General features: G+C 41.4%; 2 protein-coding genes across 5 annotated transcripts; both read right to left on the reverse strand.

Moving 5' to 3' along the window:
* Positions 1-501: 501 nt before the first annotated feature.
* On the reverse strand, positions 502-5,700 carry LOC129378305 (P2Y purinoceptor 3-like). The gene is made up of 2 exons (XM_055058614.1): positions 5,685-5,700; positions 502-2,047 (listed from the first exon to the last, which is right to left on the reverse strand). Exon 2 carries the CDS (start codon positions 1,927-1,929, stop codon positions 502-504), a length of 1,428 nt encoding a protein of 475 aa, XP_054914589.1. The 5' UTR covers positions 1,930-2,047; positions 5,685-5,700.
* A 795-nt stretch (positions 5,701-6,495) lies between these two features.
* si:dkey-6n21.12 (schwannomin-interacting protein 1) lies at positions 6,496-12,971 on the reverse strand. 4 transcript variants are annotated; one of them, XM_055058727.1, is made up of 7 exons: positions 12,667-12,971; positions 11,924-12,172; positions 10,708-10,832; positions 9,921-10,035; positions 9,675-9,830; positions 8,484-8,601; positions 6,496-8,410 (listed from the first exon to the last, which is right to left on the reverse strand). In XM_055058727.1, exons 2-7 carry the CDS (start codon positions 12,170-12,172, stop codon positions 8,310-8,312), a joined length of 864 nt encoding a protein of 287 aa, XP_054914702.1. In that variant the 5' UTR covers positions 12,667-12,971; the 3' UTR covers positions 6,496-8,309. The 4 variants fall into 4 exon arrangements, with proteins under 4 accessions (XP_054914702.1, XP_054914701.1, XP_054914700.1 ...); XM_055058726.1 differs by having other exon boundaries at positions 9,675-9,833; XM_055058725.1 differs by having other exon boundaries at positions 9,705-10,035.
* Between the last annotated feature and the right edge of the window lie 586 nt (positions 12,972-13,557).

The raw sequence follows: 13,557 nt of genomic DNA on the forward strand, positions 1-13,557 counted from the left end.
TTTCCCAATGTCTTTTCCGTTGTTCTTGCTGCGCAGCACTTTGAATTTCCAGGCAAATAAACGTGATTTGCCTGGTGTGTTTGCTCATCTCCTATGCATGAATGGAAAGACAGTAAATACAGTTATATTTCTCTACAGTCTTATCTGCATCTAAAAGAGCGGCGGATTTTTTTGGAGCTGTTATGTCCCATCAGTAACTTATTTCCAGATGATCGTTCGATGAAATAATTCTTTTTAAAATCCTCCACCTAAGGGCTGATAAAGGTGAGACCAGTTTAATATTCCTGCTCTCTTTAAATGTTCACTCAAACTGCAGCTTCCATACTAGCGTACATATCATACAAATGTAAATAAGTTCAAAGTTGAGCTACGTGATGACAAACAGCATGTTTTGAAATTTATTATTTGTGTAATTTATACCATCATCAACGTCATTTAGCAATAGACGACATACGGTCTTAGTGTTAAAAGTTTTGGCACTATTTCATTCAATCAACCAAACTACTTATCTATCTGTCCTTCAGTGTTTTTTTTAATCAATTTTTTTTTTGTGTATGATAGGTGGTGAAATTCTTTCTTTTCCTCGTCGTTGATCTGGTCTCCCATGGTTTCGTCCACTGGACCGTCTCCTTTTCCCATCATCCTCAGCGGCAGCAGCGGCTCGGGCTGCTGTGGGCTTTTCGTCCTCCCTGCTGGACAGCAGTGAGCTCCCACCTTGTCTTTGGTCAGAAAATATAGAAGAGCATTCAGCCACGCGTTGAAGGATGCCAGCGGCCGTGTCACCTTGTAGCACATCGACACCGTGGTCATGGTTTCACAGGGAATTTTCCCGGTGACTTTCAGCAGCAGAAAGATGGTTCTGGTCACATGGAAGGGGAAAAAACACAAAGCAAAGAGCAGCGTAATGGTGATGATGGTCCTGATGGATTTACGCCTGCGGCTCGCGTACGGAGAACGGGCTCCAAGAAAAACAGAAACCTCTTCATCCTTTTCCATCCCCCTTAACAAGCCGTTGTTTCGTCTCCCGCCTGCTGCAGAGCCACTTCGGCCTCTTCGCTCCACATCCTTGCTATCACTATTTCTGGGTCCTTTGCGGGATGAGGGTTGGGAATGCAGGGTCTTAAATATGGTGAGGACTACACGAGAGTAACACCAAGCAATTATGGAAAAAGGTAAAAAAAAGCCAATTAAATGTAGAATAATCCCGTAGGGTATATAGTCAAGAAATTCTTTGTCTATGGCATCGTCCCAACAGTTCTGGTATTCCTCATGGGGCAATCCCAGGCTATTATAGCTGACGTTTTCCTTCAATGATGGCATGTTGTGACTCTTGTTGTAAATAGTTGTACTTGCATTGGTCCACGATCCTGCCGCTCTGGTCACATAGCCTGTCTGGGCAAACCGGAAAATAGGGCAAGTCAAAGCGAACACTACGATCCACACCAACACACAAGTGTTCTTGACAGCTCTTTTGGTCTCCAGGGTGATGACTTTTATCGGGTGGCAGATACCCAGGTATCTGTGAACAGAAATGCAAGTGAGGAAGAAGATGGAGCAATAGAGGTTGAAGTAGAAGAGGAAGCGGACCAGGCGGCACATGAAGTCCCCAAACACCCAGCGGTCACGCATTATGTAACTCGCCACGAGAAATGGCAAAGACAGTCCATACATAAAGTCTGTGGAGGCCAGGTTGACCATGTATATGAGGGAAGCATTCCAGCGCTTGGCTTGACGGAAGGAACGGTGGAGAATGATAAAATTCAAAGTAATGCTAAATATGAAGGTAAACGAGTAACAAATGGGGAGGAAGATGTACTTATACGATTCATTAATACTGCAGGGTGAAGCTGGAGGAGTCGTGGGGGAAGTGGAAGGAGACACGGAGCTGAGGGTATCCTGGAGCATAGTGGCGCTGATGTCTGGAAACATGGGTGGGATGAAGCTAAGTTAGCTCATCTTCAGGAATCCATCAGAAGACTCGTCTGCAGCTTTCACATCTGCGCGCCATCTTGGATGTGGATGCCCATGTCAGTGAACTGCTGCCGACCTAGAAACAAAGATGGAGAACCGTCACCTTTGATCGGTGTTAGTGCGTCACAGGTGACCGATGAGCTCTGTGTGTCGTGCTTCTTTCCTCCTCAACTCATGTGACAGAACTTTCCATGTCAGCAGCAAAACCCAGTGAACAAAAACACATGACCTGAAACGTTACTTCCACCTTTTTTTGTTTTCCAACTAAAACTAGAGCGGTGTGGTAAAGTATCAGTGGGCATCGTGCCAAGGGATGGGTTACTGCTGTAACTCAAACAAACAGACCACTGTCATTTACCAGCAAATGTTTGTATATTATTTTTGCATTTATTATTTATTGTGTCTGAATCCAACCTTAAGAAAACCTTTATTGAGACAGTAGTAAGTAGCACAGAATAACATTTAAGCACAGTCAGCAGTTGCACACTGGTGTCTGTAAGATTATATAGCACAATGGAGGTGTGTGTTGTGCGTACCAGCACATATTTTTCAACATTAATCAATAAGACCAAATACTAAAACTAATGAACCTCAGTAAAAACAAGATTTGGGACTTTGCTGCATAAGACAACATTGTGTGTCAAAGGAATGGGACTCATCAGTTTGTATATTTATACATTAAAAATCAAAAATAGTCAAAGGAAAACTTTCTAAAAAAGAAATGCTTGAATGGAACCATAAAAACTGTAGGATAGAAAAGGTGCCTAGGATGGTATTATTCTTACATGAAAGTAAATGCATTTATTCTTTTGGACTTTGACAAAGTTACTCTAAACTAGAGGTGCCCACGTCCAGATGAGGTCAACCATCAGCCGGTGATCAGCCGTTCATTTGATTCAGGTGTGATGGAGAAGAGACGGTTCTAAAAGTTGGTGGACGGTAACTGATGGCACCCTGCTGTGAAAGATGAACACCAGCATTTTAATGTTTTCACTCGAAGTGCAGTACATCATCACAGAGTGTTTTTCATATTTGAAAGTCTTTTATTGGTGTGTGCGTTAAGGCGTTCGTCATGTGAACTGTATTAGCACAGTTCCAGACATCCATTACCGCAGGATATACCTGCTGATATCTTTATATTTGTTTTGTTGTTTAATGTAAAACAAAGTAAAAGCTTTTATGAGTTCTGCTGCCATTAAGATATTGTGCATGTTGGATTACAGTACTGCATGCATGAACCCTTTTGACTCCCAACACGGCTCTATTGTGTGAACAATTGGCAGGGGGGAGTGTTTCTGTTTGCCCTCTTTCACTATTTTTTTACTTTTTTGTTACATTTAAATGTTTCCTTAATTAGCAAATAATTTTTTATATGAGCCACACATAGCCTGAGTAAATGCCTAGATCAGTTTTCCAATGGTCATTTCTTATTAATTTATTAATTATTATATTCCAAACCAACCTGGTCATGTTGAAAATCTCGTTTGTCATGAATTGAGGTCAATTCCCATCAAGCAAACATACATTGCAGTTAATCCTAGATATCAAAGAGAGCAATAAGCTCAATTATCAATTAATCATTCAAAGTATTGAACCGAGTCATCTTTTGTTCAGTTTCACTCGCCACACGTCCTCCAAGACGCGGAAAATCAAACCATCAATCGAGTAGAAATTGCCGACATGAAATCAACAAAAATATCGAAAGCAGCAAAACATCTAACACAGCAATCTAACAAACTAACAACTGATAACTCTTTCAGTGTGGAAAGAGTTTCAAAACTATTTCTTCAGACTCCAGTGAACCACATTTGTTATCCTCCAAATGGGAAAACATGGACTATCGATTACCCTGCATAGGAGAAGCCAACCTAAGAAAATTAGTCCAAAGGTACGTTGAAGATTTATCCAAACGGTCAAACCCCAAAAAAGCAGCATGCCTCACAAGCCTCAGTTAAGGTCAGAGGTCATGATATAACAATGAGAAGCCAACTGGAAAGAAATTGCATCAACAGGAGAGTTCAAAGATCAGAAACACCACTGAGCAAAACGAGGACAAACACACTGAAGCCTGCCAAAACATGTGACCAAAACATTTTCACTTTGATTTCAGAGACTTTTATTCTAGAAAGTGGAATTTTCTAGACTGCTGGTGCAAAACAGACATAATTACAAAAATAAATAAATAAATAAATGTCAAATTGTGACGGCCTGGTCATTCCTGAAGCTGGACTTTCTGAAAGAGCAGGAGTTTTTAAAGAGACAGGCCCAATTTCAAGGTGTTAAATTACAAAAGTCAAAATATTTTCAGTCATATTTGACACAGCTGACGGTAACATAGTTACTTAGTTATGCTACAAAAAGAGCCTCGCTACAAAATGAGCCTGGATAACACATAATAATGCCCCTTTATTGGTAACGCCTAAAACCTCGACCTGCAGACGGGTCACACGCCTCTTTTGATGTTATTTCAATAAAACTTTTCCTGTGTTAATTTGAATAAAACTCTTCCTGTGGTATTTTGTGGACCAGAAGCTGGGAGACTGTATGCACCTTTCTAGAATACTTCTGTCTGAATTTATAATGAAGGGGAGACTGAATCCAACACAGCTTGGAGATTGTGAGTAACGGTCTGAACGGAGGACATTATGACTTCTTTATGACAAATGGAAGGAGCCGGTGGTTTCCAACACCCTCCCTGCTCTCCATCGTTGGGTCTGTGCTCCGTTTGTTTCACCTCCTGTCGCACGCTGCTGATTCAGAGTGAATGTTTGCCTTCCTGTGCACAAGGGTATGTTGCTGATTCAGTCCCTTCTACCTCATTAATTCAGCAATAAGTAACCACACCTGACCACATGGTCTCGCCATGCATCCTCCGTACACAGGTCATTTTTTTCGCCCACGGGATTGTTTCCTGTCACAATTAAAGTTAAATGTCATGTCAAGACACATGTTGAGATATTTGACAAGTCAGACAATTTAATCCGAACAGGATTCAGTCGTATGTATGAGTATTTATATATGTGATGTAGAACAGTAATACTAATTTGTACAGTACCAATAGAACGTCATGAATAGAAAATAAAGTTCATTACAAACTACAACATTTTCCATTCAGTGTGCTGATCAGTTTGTCCAACAAAGAATAAGACAAGTTCAGTCTTCAATGTTTCAGTGAGTTCTTTCCGCCCCTCATGCAGATCTATTTTTGTTCAGCCGTTTCAGTGCATAATGTATCATAAGTGAAGAGGCTGCAGAGCCTGTTGATCTGGCAACATGGCCGCCGAGCTTCAGGTCATCCTGAACGCCTCCGGACCTTGAACTGGGAAAAAAACACTCGTCTCTGAAGGGCAGCTTGTGTCTAATGCTGGTTTGAAGTTACATCCTATAAAACTTCATTTTATAGGACTTGGTAACCGCAGCAACCACACACAGAGTGAGAGTTTCTGTAACTCTAAACCAGTCGCATGTTTTTAAATGATAAAATAATAAAAGCCAAATACAAACAGTAAACTTTTTCTAGCGTTATAGTGCTTCAAAATATTTTATGAGTTTTTTTTTTTTTTTTTTTTGCTGAAAAATAACTTCCACTGCTTCAGCCAATGCTGTGATGCACAAATAAACACTGACATCCCTGCATGGCAGCCAGTCACTCAGCGTTAGGCCAAGGAAGCTCCATCACACTCTGAACAAGTTGATTGCTACAATCTGCCTACCTGATCTCAGGAGGAAGTTGACCCTACAGCTCCAGGTCCGTCTGTTGCTCATCAGCTCCCAAGATGTACAAAAAAAAAAAATCCAAATTCTTAAGAGTTCAACACCAAGCAGAACCGAAACGGACCTCCTTCAGGCAGAACGCCAGCAGGAATCAGCAGACGTTCACCCGGTTGGACCACTTCAGCTTTCGCCTCGATTTGCTGCTTCTCCGAACAGTCAAGAGTGGTTTCCATGGTGACCCAGTCCCTCCCTCTGTGCTTCAGTGCGTGTCGTCCAGTTCTTCTTCCACACTTCACCTTGGAGAGGCCGCGTTGTCTCTACCTGCTCTGGTTCAGCTCGTTATGATGAATAGTTTACTAATTATGTTCAAGAAAAACCCAGAAACTATAAATATCTAGATATACTGTAGTTCCAGAAAAAAGGTCCTAAACGCCCCTCAAGTTTATTTTAAAACTACAAATATATCTTTCATCTGTGGTAAAAAAGAAATTCTGATGTAAGTTATCGTTGCTCAGTCTGTAGTCGTCTTGGATGCGGAAGGTTGTGGGTTTGACGTCGACTTGCCCCTGAGCAGGGAAGCTGGCCCCGAGCTGCCTAGCGACGTGTGTGTGTGTGTGTGTGTGTGTGTGTGTGTGTGTGTGTGTGTGTGTGTGTGTGTGTGTGTGTGTGTGTGTGTGTGTGTGTGTGTGTGTGTGTGTGTGTGAACGTGAGCAGACAGCATAACATGGTCGGCTATAGAAACTCATTTCTACAGCTGAAAGATCAAATTCTCTTAGAAATTTGCTAAATTAAATAAACCGAAAAAAAGGCTCATGTTTATGTTCTTTAATGTTACGTTTTTTTTAATACATATACAAAAAATGATCAGTGTAGATAATATATGACAGACCATACATGAGATCTTTAAAAAGCTCATAGTTGAACAAAACAGGTTCATGATGAAATTACACAACTGGTGAAAGTTTAGTGACACAGATTACTTTAGTAAAAAAAACAACAACAACAAAATGAACTGAGCTTCTTGTATGTAAACTTTTGACTGACTCAACCGAGTTGAGACTACCATATACAGCCTGTGGCCTGAGCGGGGTTTGATCCGACAACCTCTGGGTCTGTGACCAAGATGCTCCAACATGCTTGTTCAGCTTTGAGTTTACAAAAACTGAAAGGCTAAAAATCCCTTATGAAAGATACTGATTCCCTACTGAAGCCCCAGTTTGTATTTCACTTCAAGCTCATTTTGGATTTTAGTGACAATTAAATTAACAAAATGTCCTAAAAAAGTATCACATTATCACTTTCACATCATTTATTTAACAATAAGCCACAGGAGTTTAGGTGGGATGGAAAGATCGATGCTCCTGAGTTTAGTGTTAGTTCTTTTATTGCTGTCCCAATAAGAAAACTTATGTTAAATTAAAAATATATATATAGAACTGATGTAGACCCACATGAGCTGGTTCTTGTTCCAGAAAAATTATGTGGATGCTGGTATAAAACAAAAACACTACAGCAAATTTTAAGTATGAGTATCCGATTGTCATTTTTGTTGTAAACATTTTAATTCTAAGTTGACAGAAGGCGTGACCTCTGGGTCAGTTAGAGCGGAGCGCCACGACGGCAGAGAAACTGGGTTTTTTTTGTTTGAAAGGACTGAATGAAATGAATCAAACCTTATTATCCAATCTAAGCTTTCCTCACGTCCTCAGCAAACAGGAACTGTTATTTGCGGGTGTCGATCTAGAACATGTAGAACACGGTTGAGTAGAAAGCAAGTGGACTTCTCCTGTTTCCTGAAGATCGAAAAAACCTCTTTGGTTCTGAAGGTGTTTAAAAGACTCTTACTTCCAACTGGCCTGTCACGATAACAGATTTTACAATCACGATATATTGTTCCAGAACTTATTGCGCTAAAATGATAATATTGTTGTTTTGAGTTAGTTTCAAGTAATATGACAGCAACAGTGGCACAATAATGGCAAGAACACATTCTAACTAATCAATAAACTTTCAAGACTGGAAATGGAAGACATTTGAAATATTCAAAATAAATAAAAAGAAACATGAAGTCTGTGTAAACAAAATTCTTTCAAAAGAAAAAAAAGAGATAAATCAAGTAGATGAAAAGTTTTGAGTTTCTTTTCATTTATCATGCGATTAATTGATTTATTGCTTATTGTGACAGGTCTGCTTCAAACATGTTCAGAACCAAAGAAGCAGTGAAGACGAGACGCCAAACGTCATCAGGAAACAAGAGAAGAAGTCCAGCTGCCTCTGACTGGAGCTCCTGATCTTCTTACATTCTGAGTTAAAACATTTCCAAAAGCCACCGTCCACAGCCTGAGGGGCAAGTTAGTGAGAGAAACTAACTGGGATTAGCCTCTCTCATGTGTTCATGCAGTGAAGGAACTGACAGATGAAGTGGTGATGACGAGCAAACCCGGCTGGATTTGACTGCAGCGAGGGTTTCTTCTATCCCAGTGCAAACTTTGGAAGTTTGCATTCAGAGTACTGACAGGAACACTGCGGTGGGGAACGTCTGAGTCTACCTGAGCTTCGCGCTCGTTCTCTGTTGAAATGGTTTCTGTGCAAAAATCAAGATGCGACGCTCGAGACGGGACGCGTCACAGCGAGGTCAGATCCTGCACCTCCAGCAGCATGGCGTCCTGCTCCGTCCTCAGCTGGTCCCGGATGTGGAGGCGACTCACCAGCTCAGAGCTCAGGTCTGTTGAAAAGAGGAAACGGAATGAAGGTGGAAGCACCGCGGAGCCGCGCCGGGTGTTCAGACACCGGCTCACCTTGTATGTCCTGTCTGAGAGACGCACAGAGCGCCTGCAGCTGCTCCACACTGAGACGCTCCACATCGCTGAGCTCCAGGTGGGTCCGCTGGGCCACCGCTTCTCTACAACCGGCTGTCTGAGGACACAAGACAGCTCAGCATGTTGACATTTACCCGACACGCGCACACACACACACACACACACACACACACACACACACACACACACACACACACACACACACACACACACACACCACACACACACACACCACACACACACACACACCAAAGTCTGACTGGAAGACAAACACAGATAAAAAACGAAGGTTACCTCTGTGTCAGGTAGAGTCTGTATGTTTGGGAATGTCATCATGCTGACATTTCAACATTTTTTTGACAGAACAAGAAAGATCATATTTTATGCTTTTTAGTCAATAGCATAAAATATGATCAATCAATTACAGTATGACGATATGCTAACATGCTAACTTCTTTAACTAATTCAAAACCAGTAAGTAGTTGAGAATCCAGCTCTATTTTTGATATGTGTCATTTGAAAATGTCGAACTGAACAGGAATACAGGAACCGAGACTTTAAAACTCCAGTTCTACTGGGAGAACTGGAGTAGAACTGGAGTTCACTGAGAGAGTAGACTTTAAATTCCTGCTAGTTTATAAATCACTGAAAGGCTTTGCACCACAATGCAATAAAGATCTGCTGTTGTTGTTTCAACCTTCCAGACCTCCCAGGTCTCCTGGTTCTGGTTTTGCTCTCCATCTAGAACCAGAACCAAACATGGAAAACCAGCATTCAGCTTCTATGCACCACAAATCTGGGACAAACTTCCAGAAAAGTGCAAAACAGCCAAAACACTGAGTTCCTTAAAATCTGGACTGAAAAGCCCAGCTGGTTGGAGTTTCTTTTGAAACATTATCAATAAAACATTTAACAAAGGCGACTGACTAACTTGCTGACTGTGTGTTCTATGTGTATGTTTGTGTCTTTTTGACGTAAAGCACTTTGAACAGCCTTGTTGCTGAAATGTGTTATGTACAAATAAAATGTGATTTGATTTTGATTTGATAAACTCTTGAAAAAATGTTAAATAATGTTAATATTTATATTCCTGCTCATCGGTGCAGGGCAGCATGGAGCTCTGTCACATCCATGCGAGACACAGCAGCTGCACTTTTCGACATCACTGACCTCTGCGCAGCAGTTCACCGGTCCTGATACCTTTTTCCTCTGGTCGGTTCTCAGCCGGTCTCGGAGGTTCCTCAGGGTGTTCCTGAAGCCTCTGGACTTCGGCTCTTCGGACACGGAAGGGTTCTTGGAGTTCTTCTGAGTCGATGCTGTCCTCTTCTGCTGTTGGTGAGGGACAATAAGCAGAAGCACTGAGAGGAAATAAACGGGCCTGGTTTGATACTGACGGGTCAGGCTGCAGGCTATTACCCAGGAGCTGCTGCTCTTCTTGCTGCACACATCTTTCTCTGGCTCTTCATCCTCTTCCTCCTCACTTTCACTGTTATTGATGAAGCAGAGCTGGAGATTCATCTGTGTGTGCAGGCTGAAGCAGAAAACAGACCCAATTCTTTTATAAAAATAAAGTCCATCTTTTTCTGGATAAGAACTCTACAATAATAACAAAAACACTGCATATGGATTCAACTGTAAAATTACACAGACTTAGATGGGGAGGGAAAAAATCCCTTGTATGAAAGTGAAATAATATCACAGAAAGGAGACAGTAGAATTGTTTTTTGAATAACACCGTATAACATCATCTAAAAAGGTTGATAGTGAACAGAATGGAAAACATTACGCATGAAGAAAGTAGTGGAACAACAACTTTCTTTTACTTCTGCTCAAACTTCAGTTTGTGTCTAATGATCTTCCTTTGGGATTAGACTGTGCTGTCAGTTTGGTCAATTGACCCTTTTCCACCTAGAAATGGAACTTCACTGCTCATTACCGCCCCCGAGTGGTCTAAAAAATATTAACCAAACTAGTCAGACAAACAGTGATGATGGCTAAAAGTTCAAATTTTGGAAAATACGGTATTAGATCCGCCTTTTATCCATCTGCTGGAAATGTAACGTTTCACATCTGAATGCAGTGTGTGTGTGTGGGGGGGGGGGGAGTGTGCGTGCGTGCGTGTGTGTATATGTGTGTGTGTGTGTGTGCGTGCATGCGTGTGTGTGTGTGTGTGTGTGTGTGTGTGTGGGTCAGGCGAGCGCACCGTGATGTCAAAGCCAGAACGTGGCTGTTGCAGGCGTCGCTGCCGTCGTCCCAGCTACTGGCGGTTCTGCCCCGGTCCTCAGTGCGGCCCCTGGGGGCCCCGTCACGCTCCAGAGAGGCTCCGGCCTGGAAACAGCAGCAGTCGTTCATCACGCTATTTTCTAAGGTCACTTTTGATATTTTTAAATTTGATAACTGGGAAATGGAAACCGGTTTGGCATCAAGGATTCTTATTTTTTCAACCCGAAACAAGGATTCCTTTCGTAGGTTTTTCTTCAATGGGCCAATCGACCTTCAATGTTTCATAAGCTGAATGCATCATCAAAATTGTTGCTTAATTTTCAATTTTACGAGGAATGAAAAACCCCCAATTCACAATGTTTTTTGTACCTCAATTAAATATTGATTAAGCTATTCCAAACGAACATGAAAGATGAATCAGTCAGAGATAATACGGCTCCATTAAACTGAAATTCAAAGTTCTCTGTTTGAGAACAGACCATAGCATTTATCTGAACTGTGTCACTGTGTGTTTTCAACAACATATTTATGCTACAGATTGAATTAAATTTTTTATTTATTTTTTAAATACACCTGAAAGCATCTGGCTCGCTCGTCTGGGACCCAGACGGATGGAATGGCAAAACCCAGAGACAAAACCTCGCCCAGCGGGCGTGTTTGATGTCATTATTGAAAATAGTAATATTTATATCGACTCAGGTTCTCATGGAACCGACAGTGGAGAAAACCGTGAAGATATTTCCAACAATAACATTTCGAGGGGTTTCCAGACATCATTAACTGAACTCACTACTGGTGTGATGCATCAAAGCTCCTCAGATAACAATAAATAAAAAACTCGCCATGTGGGAGTCACAGGCCATCACTGTCTGACTGCGACAGGAAGAGGAAGAAGCTAAGATTTAAACCTGGATGTGACACAGAGTTCATCTCTCGTCATGGTTTTAGGAACGACTCGGCTGCCGGGGTCAACGCTGCGCAAAACATGTTAATAGATCCTTAACAAGGACAGTGTAGCACACTGGTGGCTGTCTTTCATCAAAAATGAAGGTAGCATCTTCAGAGATGCGACCTCTGACCTTTTTGGCACCAACTTGAGTTGTGTGGAAGCCAGAAGGTCGACAAGTTTGGAGCTACAATTTAGAATTCATTGATCTGAAGAGCTGAAAAACGAATGTTAGGAAAGACGTCCTGACCTTCGCCTTTTTCTCCTCCTCCTGCTTCTCCAGCTCAGCAATGCACAGGCTCAGAGCCTCCCAGTGCATGATGGGATTGCCCAGTTCGTCCTTCTCATTGCCCTCTTGCCAAACCATCACCGCCCTCTCAGAGTTTCCATCCTCCACTTCGTTGCAGGTTTCATCATCGTCGCTTCTTGTGTCGTCCTCTGCTTCGTTGCTTTCCTTCTCCTCTTGCTGCTCCCACTGCTTTTCCTTTTCTCCTTCCATCTTTGACAGGGAAAACAGTTTGATGCAAGTCAACATGATTTGGAGAGAAAAACTAAAACACTAGAAACATTTCAGCAGCAAATGTGAGATGGTGTCAGATGATGCACACATGCAGATCTTCACATTTTAAAAGTAATGTTTTGTTTTTTTCTGAAATCCCATCTTTATTCCACCACTATTAGAATCATAGTGAATACTGTATTATTATACATTTAAATGAATGAAATCATAAAATAACAATTACAAAACAAAAATAACCCGAACATGAAATTCACTTTTTTTTGTTATTGTAGGTTCTTTTACATTTACATTTGACTGCTGGAGAGACGGGCGCTACCATTAGTTTCATGGAAACAGTCGCTGCTTGTTGAAAACTTTTTACTCGGTTATCAGTCAGAAGTGGAGGACATGCAGACTGTGAGACACCGAGGAGACCACTGGACAGACAGACAGACCGCCGACCTGAAGCCGCGCGGCGAACCTCTCACACGAACCTTTTTTGTCCTCCGGAGGGGGAAAAAACACGGCCGACGAAGTTTCTCGGAGTTAGCTCGTCCTGTTCCGCGGCTCCTCCCGGGCCATTTTACCTCCTTCTTCTGCTTTCCTCGGATGCCTCACTGCGTCTGTCCTCTATGGAGAAAAACCAGACGGAGCTTCTTCGGGCTGAAAACACCCTCAGCTCTGCTGTGTCGGGGTTTCAACTTTTGTTCCCGTCTTTCAGGAGAATCTCTGCTCTGCTGACTGTTCCCTAAAAAAACTGGGAAAAAAAAAAATCGGGAAAAAGTTCGAGGAATCTTAAAGAAACAGATTGGCGACAGCAAAAGTGGAGAAGAAGAAAAGGAACTTCCTGTTGCCGCCTTCAAAATAATTGCAGTTCCATTTTAGCAAATAGATAGATAGATAGATAGATAGATAGATAGATAGATAGATAGATAGATAGATAGATAGATAGATAGATAGATAGATAGATAGATAGATAGATAGATAGATAGATAGATAGATAGATAGATAGATAGATAGATAGATAGATAGATAGATAGATAGATAGATAGATAGATAGATAGATAGATAGATAGATAGATAGATAGATAGATAGATAGATAGATAGATAGATAGATAGTGGAAAGTGTTTTTGTAAAATACTTATTTTTCATCAGCCCATGTCTCGTCCTCCCACAAGCACTTGGGAGATTTTTCAGTAATGTTTAATTTAACATTATAAATACACTGAGATTTCTCCAAGATGCTATGATCAAGTAGATACATGTAAAAAGGTGTTAATAATGCAATAATTTTTACTAGACTAAACACTATTCCAGGCGTTGGCGTTATCAAGGCATGTCTTGAAGTATATTTTTGTTAAACCGGTTTTATAAAGTAACTAT

The sequence above is a fragment of the Poeciliopsis prolifica genome, unplaced genomic scaffold (genome assembly GCF_027474105.1).
Source record: "Poeciliopsis prolifica strain line A6 unplaced genomic scaffold, Auburn_PproV2 SCAFFOLD051, whole genome shotgun sequence".
NCBI lineage: Eukaryota > Metazoa > Chordata > Actinopteri > Cyprinodontiformes > Poeciliidae > Poeciliopsis > Poeciliopsis prolifica.

Excerpts from the sequence above, each read along its gene's own strand:
- si:dkey-6n21.12 (XM_055058724.1), bottom strand. The coding sequence starts at position 12,172 with ATGGAAGGAGAAAAGGAAAAGCAGTGGGAGCAGCAAGAGGAGAAGGAA. Across the intron at positions 10,036-10,707 it reads GTTCTGGCTTTGACATCACG|CCTGCACACACAGATGAATC; the intron begins GTGCGCTCGCCT and ends TTTCTGCTTCAG. Across the intron at positions 8,602-9,674 it reads CGGTGAACTGCTGCGCAGAG|ACAGCCGGTTGTAGAGAAGC; the intron begins GTCAGTGATGTC and ends TTGTGTCCTCAG.
- LOC129378305 (XM_055058614.1), bottom strand. The coding sequence starts at position 1,929 with ATGTTTCCAGACATCAGCGCCACTATGCTCCAGGATACCCTCAGCTCC.